The following is a 12,512-nucleotide window of genomic DNA, read 5'->3' as shown; positions in this document are numbered from 1 at the left end:
TCACAAAAAGTTACTTGGCCATTAAAGGTTCCCACAGAAGATGGGCAACAACTGATCTTCACTGGAATGCAATAGCTCAGCCAAAGCACATGATCATCATGTGGTTAACAACTCAAGGAAGACTGCTCACAAAGGCTAGATTGAGTTCTTTGCATATTCTGGTAGAGGATGATAAATGTGTGTTATGTACTGATCAGGCAGGGAAACAAACCAACACTTGTTTGTAGAGTGTCCTTGGTCAAAAGCTATTCGCGAGGAGCTAATGCACTGGGCAGGAATTCAAATGCAACTGAGAGATGCACAAAGGGTTCTGTATATAATTAAAAGGAAGAAGTGGCCGCTGGTTAGGAAGGAAGTTGCTGCTGCATTATGGGCAACAATAGTATACCATATTTGGAAGGCTAGAAATTGGAAAATATTCAGGAATACAATTGTAAATATATAGAGTATAGTAACACAGATTAAGAAAGACCTAATAAATAGGATTGACATGTTTAAACATTCTAAGAAAGGACAGAGATGTACTGTATCGATGCAGAGATTGTGATATAATTAATGAATCTAAGGCCTGATCTACAACTCTCCAGATAAGGAGTTGGGGTCGAGGTGCTTAATTCACAGTGTTACCACAAAAAAATTCTTTACGTACTAAAGTAAATACAAGAAATTAATTTCTGAACTTGGGCTCGGGCTGGTACGGGCTACGGCCACTGGTTACTTATTGTGGGACAGTGTGGGGCCTAAGGGGTGATAATGAAAGTGACACGTCAGCTTTGCGATTAGACAAAAGCTGGTTTAATTAAGAAGTTAAGAAGCAAGGAACCTTGGATTTGCAGCTTTTGTCATATGGCATATGTGTAATTTCATATTTAGATATTGACCAGTTGGCGAATTAACTTGGATAATGATTAAAAGATTTTAGTACACTGAAATTATATGTTGATTTCCCCTTTAGAAACTCGAAAAAAAAGGAGAGAAAATTCGATTGTGTTAATTAACCTAAGGCATTTATGAAACACATCTGGTTCAAACAAAAAGACCAAGAATGCAGTAACAAACACTCATTCTTAGGGATGCTATATCGAGATGATTAAGTACTTATTTTATCCTAAAATTTTGAACAAAAAATCTTAACTTCAGAACAATTCAGGATATTCTTATCCCAAAAAATTGAGATGAATGTGTGGAAATTCTAAATTTGATAGAATTAGGATTGAAGTTATTCGGGACAATGTGGGAATGACCCCTGTGGAGAAAAAATTACATGAGGCGAGGCTTAGATGGTTCGGGCATGTTAAAAGAAGAAGCACAGATACCCCAGTTAGGAGGTGTGAGATGTTGGCCTTGGGGGGAGGGGGGGAGAGGAAGGGTAGAGGTAGGCCAAAGAAGTCTTGGGGAGAGGTGATCGGGCGGGACATGGCACAATTTGAGCTAACCGAGGACATGACCCTGGATAGAAGGGTGTGGAGGTTGAAGATTAGAGTAGAAGGTTAGTAGGTAGTCGTGCGCTTTCCTTTGTCTTCATTAGTTTGATAGTAGTAGTGTTATAGCCTGTTTGGCCAGGCTTCTCCCCATGCCAAAAGTGTTTTTTTTCTTTTAAAAAAGTATTTTTTTGTCAATTTGAGGCATTTAGCCAAGCCTTTTTTTGGAAAAAAAATGCTTTTGGTTAGAAGCAGAAAAAGTTTTGAAGAAGCAGAAAAAAGTAGTTTCTCCCTAGAACCAGAAGCAGAAGCAGTTTTGACTTTTTTTCCTACCAAAAATACCCCTTGCAAAATATTATATATAACAAAATAACCTTACTTAGTTTAAACTAATAAGTAATATAAAATAATTTTTGGGATGAACTTTTTTATTTATTGAATAATATTTTGATATATTTAAACTATCTTGAAAGAATAAAGTACTTTTCAATTTTATTTTTATATTTTACTTAAATAAAATTAAAAACTTAATTGTTATCTTTAATAATAAATATTTGTAATTATTTATCTACTTATATAATATTAACTATTAAGTAAACCTCTTCATGTCCTTATTTGTAATTTGACACTTAAAAGCACTTTTTGAAAAGCTTGGCCAAACACAAATTATTGTTCAAAAGTGCTTTTCAAATTGATTAGCCAAACACAATCTGTTTTTCTTCAAAAGTACTTTTTTTTGAAAAGTACTTTTGAAAAAAATATTTTTCAAAATAAGCTGATTTTTCCAGCTTGGCCAAACATGCTATTAGTATAGTACCCCTTTTATCCTTAGTTTGCTATTATTGCATTTCTTGTTCTGTTATTACTTGCTATCAGTACTTCCGTAGTTTGCTAGCAGTACTTTTTTCATATTCTTTATTGCTACTTTGGATTTAGTTTTCTGAATATATTGTCTTGCTATTAGGGCTTCTTCCATCTTCTTTAGTCGAGGGTCTATCAGAAACAGTCTCTCTACCCTTCCAAGATAGGGGTAAGGTTGCGTACATCCTACCCTCCCCCGACCCCACTGGGTTGTTGTTGTCATCGTCTTGTCCCAAAAAATTGGACTGAAAAATTAAAATTCAGGATACACTGGCTAATTCCGAACCATTTAGAGCGGCTACCCGGCAGCATTTCTACATAAAATATTGCGAAGTCATAACTTCGTTATCCTAGTTTTCTCCCAACAAATTACACTTCCACCAAGGGTTATTCTCATTCACAAGATGGAATGTATTTCTATCAATCCTTATTTTTTCAATCAAGTTTGGACCTCATGAGAAGCAAAGGGGAAAGCTTTTAGATGCACTAAGCCCTACAAAAGTGAAGGATGTCAACTAAAGGAAATCGGTTCACCAATAGACTTAAATAACACGTTCTACTTATAAGAAGCTCAATCCCAAGTCCAAACAATTTTGAAATAGTAATAAGAAATACAACATCATTTCACCTTTGGTCCAGTAGGAAGATAGATGGAATTAACAAGTAGTACGCCATGACCAAAGAACGGATTCAGGGTCAACTAAGCTATTTCTACTCTATACCGTGGAGACACAGCAAACTACCCAGTATCTATACTGATGAAGGTTAGCATATATCCGATTGAATAGTCGAGATGTGCGCAAGCTGGTTAGTACACTATCGTCATTAAAATAAATTATATCTAGTTATTACAAAGTAGCCCATCCTAGTTCTGAAGGCGCTGCACCTTGCTTAGACTTCAGTGGAGGAAAACCAACTTCTACTGAGGCTTTCATCTGATAGAAGTAGCAGAACTACCTGTTAATAACCATCTAGCACCCCTGACAAGTTCCTCCTTGACCATGAATAGAACAGCAGCAGCAAGAACACTTTGTACAATTTTTGTGCCCATCCCCTTGCAGAATCCATGAAAGCCTTCATAGCGTAAAATCTTCATAATAGCATCAAGGGTGCCTATATTGCATAGAGCGACTTTTTACTACTTGAATTTTTTGTTTCGAAAAAAAAAAGAAGCCAAAAAAACTGTGTAAGATTAATACACGTTTTATCAAGTTTCAGAAAATTGCCGACTTAATCCACCATCAAATAGCCAACAAAGTTTCAGTCAAGATAATCTAGATAAAATAGTCGCAATGACTCCAGGTTGTACTTTTGTCATTTTTATTACGAATGTAGGTTAACATATTGCTGTAAATAGAATTACTGCGTTTAGCACGATTTCACCAACGTAGGATTTGTAGAAACTCAAATATAGAAAAATATGTTAACCACTAAAATGATGCCTAGTATAGAAACGCAGTAACTCAAGTCCACTAACCTTTATAATGATGTCTTTTATCCCCACCAACATCCTGCTTTGCCTGAAGTCGTGACTGCAAGACAGAAAGCACTCTTATTAAGAAAAACCTCAAATAACTGTTGGACAGTGGTCCAAGCTCTGCATAGAAAAAAATTGGACCCTATTTTGCTGCCACACTGTGTTTCAACTTTCAACTGTTCCGATCAGCAGTTGCAATGAAAGTTAAAACTAGGAATGTGGTACTAAATGTTGTGTGAATACTCTGCGGAATTCTATACAGCCAAAAGCAAGTAGTGAAACCATTTCGAATTATGTTGGCTGAAACGGGACCAAATGAAACTGAATTGAAGAGGATGCATTGAACAAAATTTGAAGGCAAAGAATGTATTTATCCATGTGCCATTTGGCATGTAGTTTGACAGATGGATGACTAAATTAACCAAAAGGAGAAATGGAGTGTAGAAAAATGGAAGATGAAGATATTTGCATCAAACATTTGCCACATCAATCCAACAGATGAGGAAAAGTTTGATGAAAAGGGTAAAGGAAAACGAAATTTCTCCATACAGAACACTTGTATACCTTGATAACCAGAAGGGGATATGTTATAACCGTAGCTCCAAGTTTTGCCACAGCTCCAAGTAAAAATATCTAGCAAAAATATAAACACATGAGCTGCAGTAGTTGACATGTCAAAAGCTAAATATTCTAATATGACAAGTCCAGAATATAATTTAGAGGAACAAGAGAAAGGGACAAAGGTTTACCTCCAAAGCAGTGACATCATTGGCACCTTTATTGCTAGAGGCACGTCGCTTCCTAATCTTCTTCAGCAAGGTTTCATATAGCATAAATTGTATGGAAGGATTGCTTACCTGTATTAGCAATGAGAAGGATCGGGAACCATTATTTAGTCGTAATTACTAGAGTAAGTTCTCACATACCATGAATAATGTTGGAAAAACACCATTCCAGAAACCCCAAACTCCAGCTTCACCATAGACTTCTTGAATCTGAAATATACAAGTGTTACCAATTAGAAAATTACAGGTATAGGATGCATGGTTTATACCATGACTGTGAAGCATGACCAAAAAGTCACTAATTACTATGGCAAAAATGTTTATGCTTCAGTCTAGTCGGCATAGCCTTTATGTTGTATGCTAAATATCAGAGAGGACTAGGTGAGTACAATCATAAGTTCACACATGTCCTACACAGAAGCTATAATTTCTGTTTCTGATTTTACAAAAATAAAAACAAAAAATATGAATCTTTTCAGAAGCCATCATTTCCCACAATGCTATTATGCTCCAGTATTTAGTAATGAAAAAATATTAAGCATCAAAGCATCAACTAATCCATGTTGCCAGTTAAAACTTCAATATTGAAGAAATACCTTTTTTTTTTTGAAGAATCTTTAGAGAGAGATATGTTGGATCCATGCATCAACTTTCATCGAGAAAACAGATCTGATGGTTTCTCCAACTAGACTAAGTATGCAAATCTGATGGTCCTAGACTCCAAGGTATGCAAATTAAGTTCAACGCATCATAAATCACATCTTTTAATAGGAATATCTATGTACATACAGTGTGGCTTGTCCCATAGGGAGGAGGTTCAACCACAGCAGAGATTGCATCCTGTGATGTTACCGGTTTGGTGTGGTTATCTTTATCTTTTCTTGTATGAGTCTGCACAAACAGTTGTGAGAAATAAACGTAAGAAAATCAAGCATGCGATAAATTATAGTAGGGAGATATTTTTCATGAAAAAAACCAGTAGATAGGCGATTAGTGATACTTTTGAAGCGAAGCTATTTAACATCAAACCAAGGCAATCAATAATACGTTTAAAGCGAAGCATTTTGACACCAAAGTAATCACAGTTTCTATTGAATACTGTACCATCCATAACTCAGATGCTCCTTCTACTTATGAATCCTTGTAGATCACAAAATGGTCAATACATGACTAAGCTTCCGAACTGACATTGTTCCATCTTTGAAAGCAGTAAACACGCAAGAAAATGTCAGTAAGTGAATCCAAAGCAGCACTCTACTTCCGCTCACAATATTCAACAGCACATTCAATCTTGGACCAATGTCGTCCATTCCAAATGACAGATATCCAACCTCAACAATTGTATAACAGTAATGTACTTGTAACACCAACTATTCTATCTCAACACCTACATGGAACGAACAAAGGAATTTCCCCAGCTTGGTCAAAGCATACAGTATGAAGAGCAAGGTTTTCATGGTAATCAACATGGTCTAGGTAACTAACCATATAGATCTCTTAATTCTACGTTTAATAGACAAATGACACTACCGTATTAAGGTTGAAACTGCAGCTTTCCAACAACAACAATGCCGCTATCTCAAACTAGTTGGAGTCGCCTATAAATCCTCTATCAGTTCTGCTCTATCTGGGCTTTGTCAATTCCAATACTCAATGATTTGTCTGTACTTATTTTGCATATGATGCTTCTAGTCTCAAAGTAATTCATCTGATGTTTGTTTCCCTAAACAAAGACATATATCCACATAACTTAAAAGACTTTGGTTTGTGTACATTCATAACCAGGGCTGTACTTGCAATAATTCCACTTTGTAAGATAAAAATTTGACCTCAATCTCACATACCTATTTGATATAACGCCGAAGAAGCAACGGCAGAATCAATGATGACGCTTTGGTCTCCTCAAAAGAGAAGCATCTTTACGTTGCAATTAACACCTGCCAGCTTTGCACATTCTGTGCTCTTTCTCAATCCAGGGTTACCGGCCAGGCTACTGTAAGGTTGCTAATCATTGGCACCCTTTAATATTTCATACTGACATATTTATTCGACGTTGAATTAATGAGTCCTAGCAGAAACCCATTGCAAAAGTCAGCATACTCTGCAAATTCCTGCCGAAAACCAAACTTCTAATTACCTTCTGAATATCCATTTCATAGATAGTAAGCAACACTGTTCTCATTCTTGACCTGTAAATGGCACCACATCCTTCAATCCTCTATTTCTGGTGGTTTTAGTTAATTATCTTAAAGTTAGTCCCTTTCCTCGGATTACAAAAACAATAACATCTTTCTAATTCTTCCCTTGCTTCAATATATCCCTCAACATAATCCCATCAAAAATGAGTTTTAAATAGAGCTCATTCTCTGACTCCGCGAGCCTTTGTCTTATGCAGTTACAGACCTCAAGTCACTCCAAAAAGAAATAAATTATAGCTCTACATCTGTATTGCGCTTCCGACAATTCCAATTTCCACATGAGATAAGTTAGAGCAAAAAATCATAGAAGAAAGTGTTAAACTGGTAGAAACAAATCTTAAAAGAAAAATATCTTATTCCACAACATAAAGGATGAAAGAATCAAAGACCAACTACCAACACCAATAAAACTTTTTGCTGTGCTAAGCTCACCAAAAAATTAAGTAAATGCACTGATTTCATAACCATTCTCATAGGAGGTAAGGAGAACCCCAGAGTATTTTACCTGCATGCGTGTAACAACTACCCATATGGGATTAGTCAGCAGCACGTTAACACACCTGTAACATGGAAAAGTCAAAACACTCATGAGTAAAAAAGAAAAACAACAAAATCTCAAATGACATTTTAGCCAGATAATTTTATTCTTCATGATGGTGCTTTACAAGTTTTGCTTAGATAAAATAAGAATATCTATATTATGAAGACGGAATCCAAGTTTTTTTGTTTTTTTTGATAAGGGTATTGTGGCAGAATGCTGTTGATACCTGAATATAACAAATTTACCCAAGCTACCAAAAGTAGTATCCAACAGAAAAGAAAATTACCCAGATAAAGCAGCCACCAGTAATGAAGAGAACATTCCCACTGATCCATCACCAATTCCTTTTTTCTTACGTTCAAGTGCATCAGTTTCTGCTCTATTCCTGAATATTTGGTAGAAATAATAATAAACACCCTGTATCAAGAAATTGACGGAGACGTAAGAGATCATAATTTTCACTGCCAAACAACAAAGAAAAAAGAATAAGGAAATAAATATACATTCACAGAAAGTGAAAGTTAGCGAAGTTTTTCAGTACGAGGGAGATTAAAGTTTGTTAATTGATTACTAAAATTTTGTCTCGCCATTTGTCAAAGGGATATAAGAAGACCACTAACGCAAACATGCTCACTTATGCAATGTGCTCTTGGACCAATACCTATGGGTTACCCATATTATACAAATGAAATTTTGATCGATAGACCAGATGCTGAATCACTAGACTATGAATGAACAGAAGATTGGGTGGGGCAGGGATCAATTTCAAAAAACCATCAATTATATATTGAAAACTTAATTGAGCTGTGAGCCATCCAAAAGGGCAAAAAGATTAACATCTAGCAACCACACAGAAGCTTTGAAGACTGAGTTCCATGCTTTTCTGAACTATTAGCCAAGGGAATCTAACCCAAAATGCGGTGCAATTATTATCATAATACTTAATCGGCAAAGTAAACTAGACGTGATTCCTTAGCATCTTCAGCCCTGTCCATGATCAATGTTCAACGAGACAAACTTCAGTGGTCTTTCTTATATAACATGAGGCCTATAAGTCGTAAGTATTAGAAACAAAGTTATCCTCTCCTTGTTCAGGAATTAAAGACAATTTGGTGAGTTTCATGTTTCCACATCAATTTTTACTAGTTCTTGTGACATAAGCAGGGAGTTTTTGACCCACTTGATCAATTAACTATCACCCTAAATTTAAGTTAATCCTTTACATAATCTGTTAACATACTTAATCCTTCAAGTATGACCAAATCTAACCCACCATAAAAAAAGAAGTATGACCCCATCTAACATCGTCTCCATACAAAAGAGCTGTCAAAGCGAGATGAATTTACCACTTGCTGTCCATTTGACCAGCCTATTAAGTGGGAAAATGTAACCGTGCATTATTGACTCGTTTTCCCCAAAATCGGAAAACCCAACGAGTTGCTCGATGCAAGGAGAAGGTACAGCGAGCTACTACTCTAATACTCTTCAATGCAAAGCCATACAAAGACGAATTTGACACAACTAGTGACGCACGGGGAAGTGGCAGAGCTTGACGCAATGCGAGAGGGGAGCTTCAACAGAATAAAGAGAATAAGATAAAGATCTTCAAAACAAAGTCACGGAGAGACTCAACAAGGATAACAGATTGAGAGGGCGAATATTTATTTTCCTTTTTTCGGTCCAGTCACATATTTTGATCAGATTATTGAGCAAGTGACTGTTCTTGTATCTGAAGAATAAAAGAACTTGAAAGTGCAGTTAGTAGGTTACATTGCCAAATTGATAATTTGATACTAATGGAAGAAAAGTTGGCAAAGTTAAAGGAAAGTATAAGGCAGTGAAAGCTCAAATGGCACAAACAGAAAGCTAGAGGGGAGTTGATTTCTTATTTGTTGTATGTGCTGCAATTATATACGTACATTTTGGATTTCAAAGTAGAAACACAAAGCATGAGTTAATGCAATTGCCAAAGACGTAGTTGGTTTGATCTAATGTACAAATTGCTATCTGGCGAGTGAGATAATATCGTTGCAGACAGTTTTCTTAATTGTAAGATTTAGTTTGCAGAAAATAAGCACTTGATATACTCTTTTGAAGTAACAAAGTTACGATTAGAGCCATTAGACAGTACAACAACAATAACTACACCTCAGTCCCAAACAAGTTGGGGTCGGCGATATGAATCCAATAGGCAGGTAATACCTTAAACAATTACTAATATGATTGCTAAGCCTTACTATGTTTTTGAATATATCATTGGAATATAACAAAGATATGGAATGACCACCACTATAAAACAAATAAAAGAAACAGCATAATGCACTCTTCCTATTCCAATTAGCCATTAATGCCGAAAAACAAACCACAAAAAATCTAGAAACACAGAGGAAAACTCAGGATGATCAACTACTCTTGCTTCTTGCCAACACTTCCATTAGGTACTTTTGTTTTTGACTTCAATCCTTCTTGACAATCCTAGAGATTTCACAATAAGGGATAGAGGGAGCGATAGCTAAAGCTGGTTGCCAAATAAGCATTGATTTGCCTCCTAATAGTGGAAAAAAATTTCCTCCTAATTGTGTTAGCTTCGATGTGTTTCATTCCCTAATGGGCCAGTCACATAATTGTCAAAATGGGAAGTCCAGTCAGCTTTGACGGTTGTTAATGGGGACCAAAAATGTTAAATTTGACTATATTCAAAGGATTAAGAAATGTAGGAGGTGTTCTGTCCAACTTAACTAGCGCCGAAGAATGTTAGAGGTATTATACGAAGGACCACCTTAAGTTTTGGAAACTATGCCAGAGAATAGCTATAATGGGAGGTTTAAGAAAAGATATACCAATTACCAAAATAACATTTTTTTTAGGTACACATCTATTTGTGCTATTCCACCTATAAAGTTCTTAATGATGGTTGTATTTGCAAATATTTGCAGAAGCTAATATTTGAGGACCAAATATGTGAAAAACTCATAAGCAGGATAGGGACAAATAACTACATGCAGATAACCTATCGCATCAAGATTGCATGATTGGCACATCTTTCCAGAGTCAAGGGACCACATATTACCCAGATTTATTTTCCCAATACCTAAACTCAAGGCTGCCTTATGCCAATATAAGTTTACCTATTACAACTGGAATTACAAATCAATGGAAGTAAATTTACAAATTCATAATCAATTGTTACTTACCTACTCCTATTCACAAACTAATAACAGTATTTCCTCAGTAATAGGCTATTTTGATGTGACCAATTCCTAGTCCGACTTAGTAATATGAACCTAACCAAAAATCAATTATCAAACTACACTACTCCTATCTCTTTTTAATTTCACAATAAGTTCTCAGCATCCACTAAAACTTAAAGCATAGTCATTTCTCTTTCCCTAATTTTTCGGAAAAAACAAAGCAGATACAATTACTAACACAACATTTTGAACCGTAGCAAATGTCAAATTCAATCCTCAACTATGTTGGAACTGATAGTTGTTAAACTTTTTTTTGGTCACAAGTATACAGAACACATTGGCCCGACTAATCCAGAATTAGCTCCGCCTAGGCCCATTTCAGGACCTATTGGTTATCGTTGTAGTAGGCAAAGGTGGTATTCATAGTTGATGAGCAAGCACACGCAACAAACCACGGAATATTCTAATCAAAGATACTTTACAGGATAAGTACGCACACGGCGCACATTAGCATAAAGCAAAAAACAAGCGTCACCTGCGACGCAGCGGTACCAATTAGCGACGGAGCTAAGCCACCATATAGTCCATCCCAACCTTCTTGCCTCACAACCTGCAGATCAAGTAATCACAACAAAGAAAAAAAAAACTTAAAGTAAATAAAGTTAAAAACTGAAAAATAAAAAGCAAATACCTGGCAAATTTGTTCGATACTTCCAAGCGTTTGCTTCATTTTCTTAGAATTTCTATCTGTTTGCTGCCGAGTATTTACCTGACATCGCACAAGTCAAACAAGAAAAAAGCTGTACTAATTCTATTTTTGTAGATTAAAAATAAAACTAAGAAAAAAGAAGAAATATAATAGAGTAGTAATACTGTTTGTAGAGGATAGGTGATGAGCTGAGCGATGATGCCGCCACCGGCACCGGCGAAGCCACTGATCAAAGCGTCCGACATAACTATTTACAGTAAAACCGGAAAAGCAAAAAACAAAAACAGTTTTGGGCAGAAAAAAGTGCAAAAGTATTTACGATTTCATAGCAAAGAGATTGTTTTTGAATAAAGGTAATTGAAAGAAGAAAAAATGTGCAAGTAATGGAATATCTTTGACTTTGGAAGTAGCGGAAAATGGTAATTGGAATGTGAAATAACATGCGAATGGAGTGGACTAATCGCTATCAGTGTGCTTGAGTTCGGTTTTATTTTTGTTTCTGTTCCGTTCAAGAGAAAAAGGGACACAATTGTCACGTTGGTGCTCGGTAGTTTGAGAAACTTAAACTAGCGTTTGGACATAAATTTCAAAAAAATATTTTTGAACTTGTAATAAAATTTAAGTTATGTTGGTCATGTATTTTATTTGACAAAATAAATTAAAGCTTCGTGAATGAAAGAAAAAATTTACCCAGAAATTATCTTAAATTAGATTTTAAAAACTTAAAAAAATAAAAATTGATCATATTCTATGAACAAATAATATTTTTAATTTTTTTTTGAAAAAGGGTTAATCTTGAATAAAAGTTGCCAAAATTTTATGCTCAAACGAGAGCTTAATTTGTGCTATATTCCAAACTCTTTCTAGGTCAGTCACTGTTTTTTCCCCATATCTGCTCTCCCTTTTTGCAAATTGACAAAACATAGTTCTGATGCTTATATTTGGGTCATACTTGTTTACAAAATACGTCGGGCTTCCTTGTTTCATTGCAATGTATTAGTTTCGTTTGGAAGTACAAAATTAAGTGATAGGCCACAGCCCATTCTATTTGGGCCCTTCCTTTCAATTCCTCTGATTAACAGATACACTAATAGCTCAGCTAATCAAAGAACTTAACAAAAGCGTGAGTTAATTATAGAGATTTTTATCCTTTTTAAACTATTATTTAAATAAATAGAATCATTTCTCGTTTATTTCATAAAAAGAATTTTTTTTACATTTATAGCAGATTATAAAAATTAGGCTCAACATTTAATAAATTAACGGATTGCACTAATCACGGGAAATTTTCACTTTTTTCTTGCTCTCTCTCCGTATTTTTCAGTTCTG

General features: G+C 35.4%; 1 protein-coding gene across 1 annotated transcript; it reads right to left on the bottom strand.

Moving 5' to 3' along the window:
• Positions 1-2,862: 2,862 nt before the first annotated feature.
• Positions 2,863-11,641, bottom strand: LOC104095908 (peroxisomal nicotinamide adenine dinucleotide carrier-like). The gene is made up of 11 exons (XM_009602156.4): positions 11,348-11,641; positions 11,166-11,243; positions 11,010-11,084; positions 7,570-7,700; positions 7,248-7,302; positions 5,334-5,435; positions 4,686-4,754; positions 4,509-4,616; positions 4,324-4,392; positions 3,760-3,814; positions 2,863-3,395 (listed from the first exon to the last, which is right to left on the bottom strand). Exons 1-11 carry the CDS (start codon positions 11,426-11,428, stop codon positions 3,214-3,216), a joined length of 1,005 nt encoding a protein of 334 aa, XP_009600451.1. The 5' UTR covers positions 11,429-11,641; the 3' UTR covers positions 2,863-3,213.
• Between the last annotated feature and the right edge of the window lie 871 nt (positions 11,642-12,512).

The sequence above is a fragment of the Nicotiana tomentosiformis genome, chromosome 5 (assembly GCF_000390325.3).
Source record: "Nicotiana tomentosiformis chromosome 5, ASM39032v3, whole genome shotgun sequence".
NCBI lineage: Eukaryota > Viridiplantae > Streptophyta > Magnoliopsida > Solanales > Solanaceae > Nicotiana > Nicotiana tomentosiformis.
Note: the sequence above shows the minus strand (reverse complement) of the source record. Positions and strands in the feature narration are given on the sequence as shown.

Bases quoted from the DNA above. Each gene is read 5' to 3' on its own strand.
- LOC104095908 (XM_009602156.4), bottom strand. From the start codon at position 11,428: ATGTCGGACGCTTTGATCAGTGGCTTCGCCGGTGCCGGTGGCGGCATC. The intron at 5,436-7,247 runs GTAAAATACTCT...CTGTTTGTGCAG, and splicing joins TAGTTGTTACACGCATGCAG to ACTCATACAAGAAAAGATAA. The intron at 4,755-5,333 runs GTATGTACATAG...TGTATATTTCAG, and splicing joins CCTATGGGACAAGCCACACT to ATTCAAGAAGTCTATGGTGA.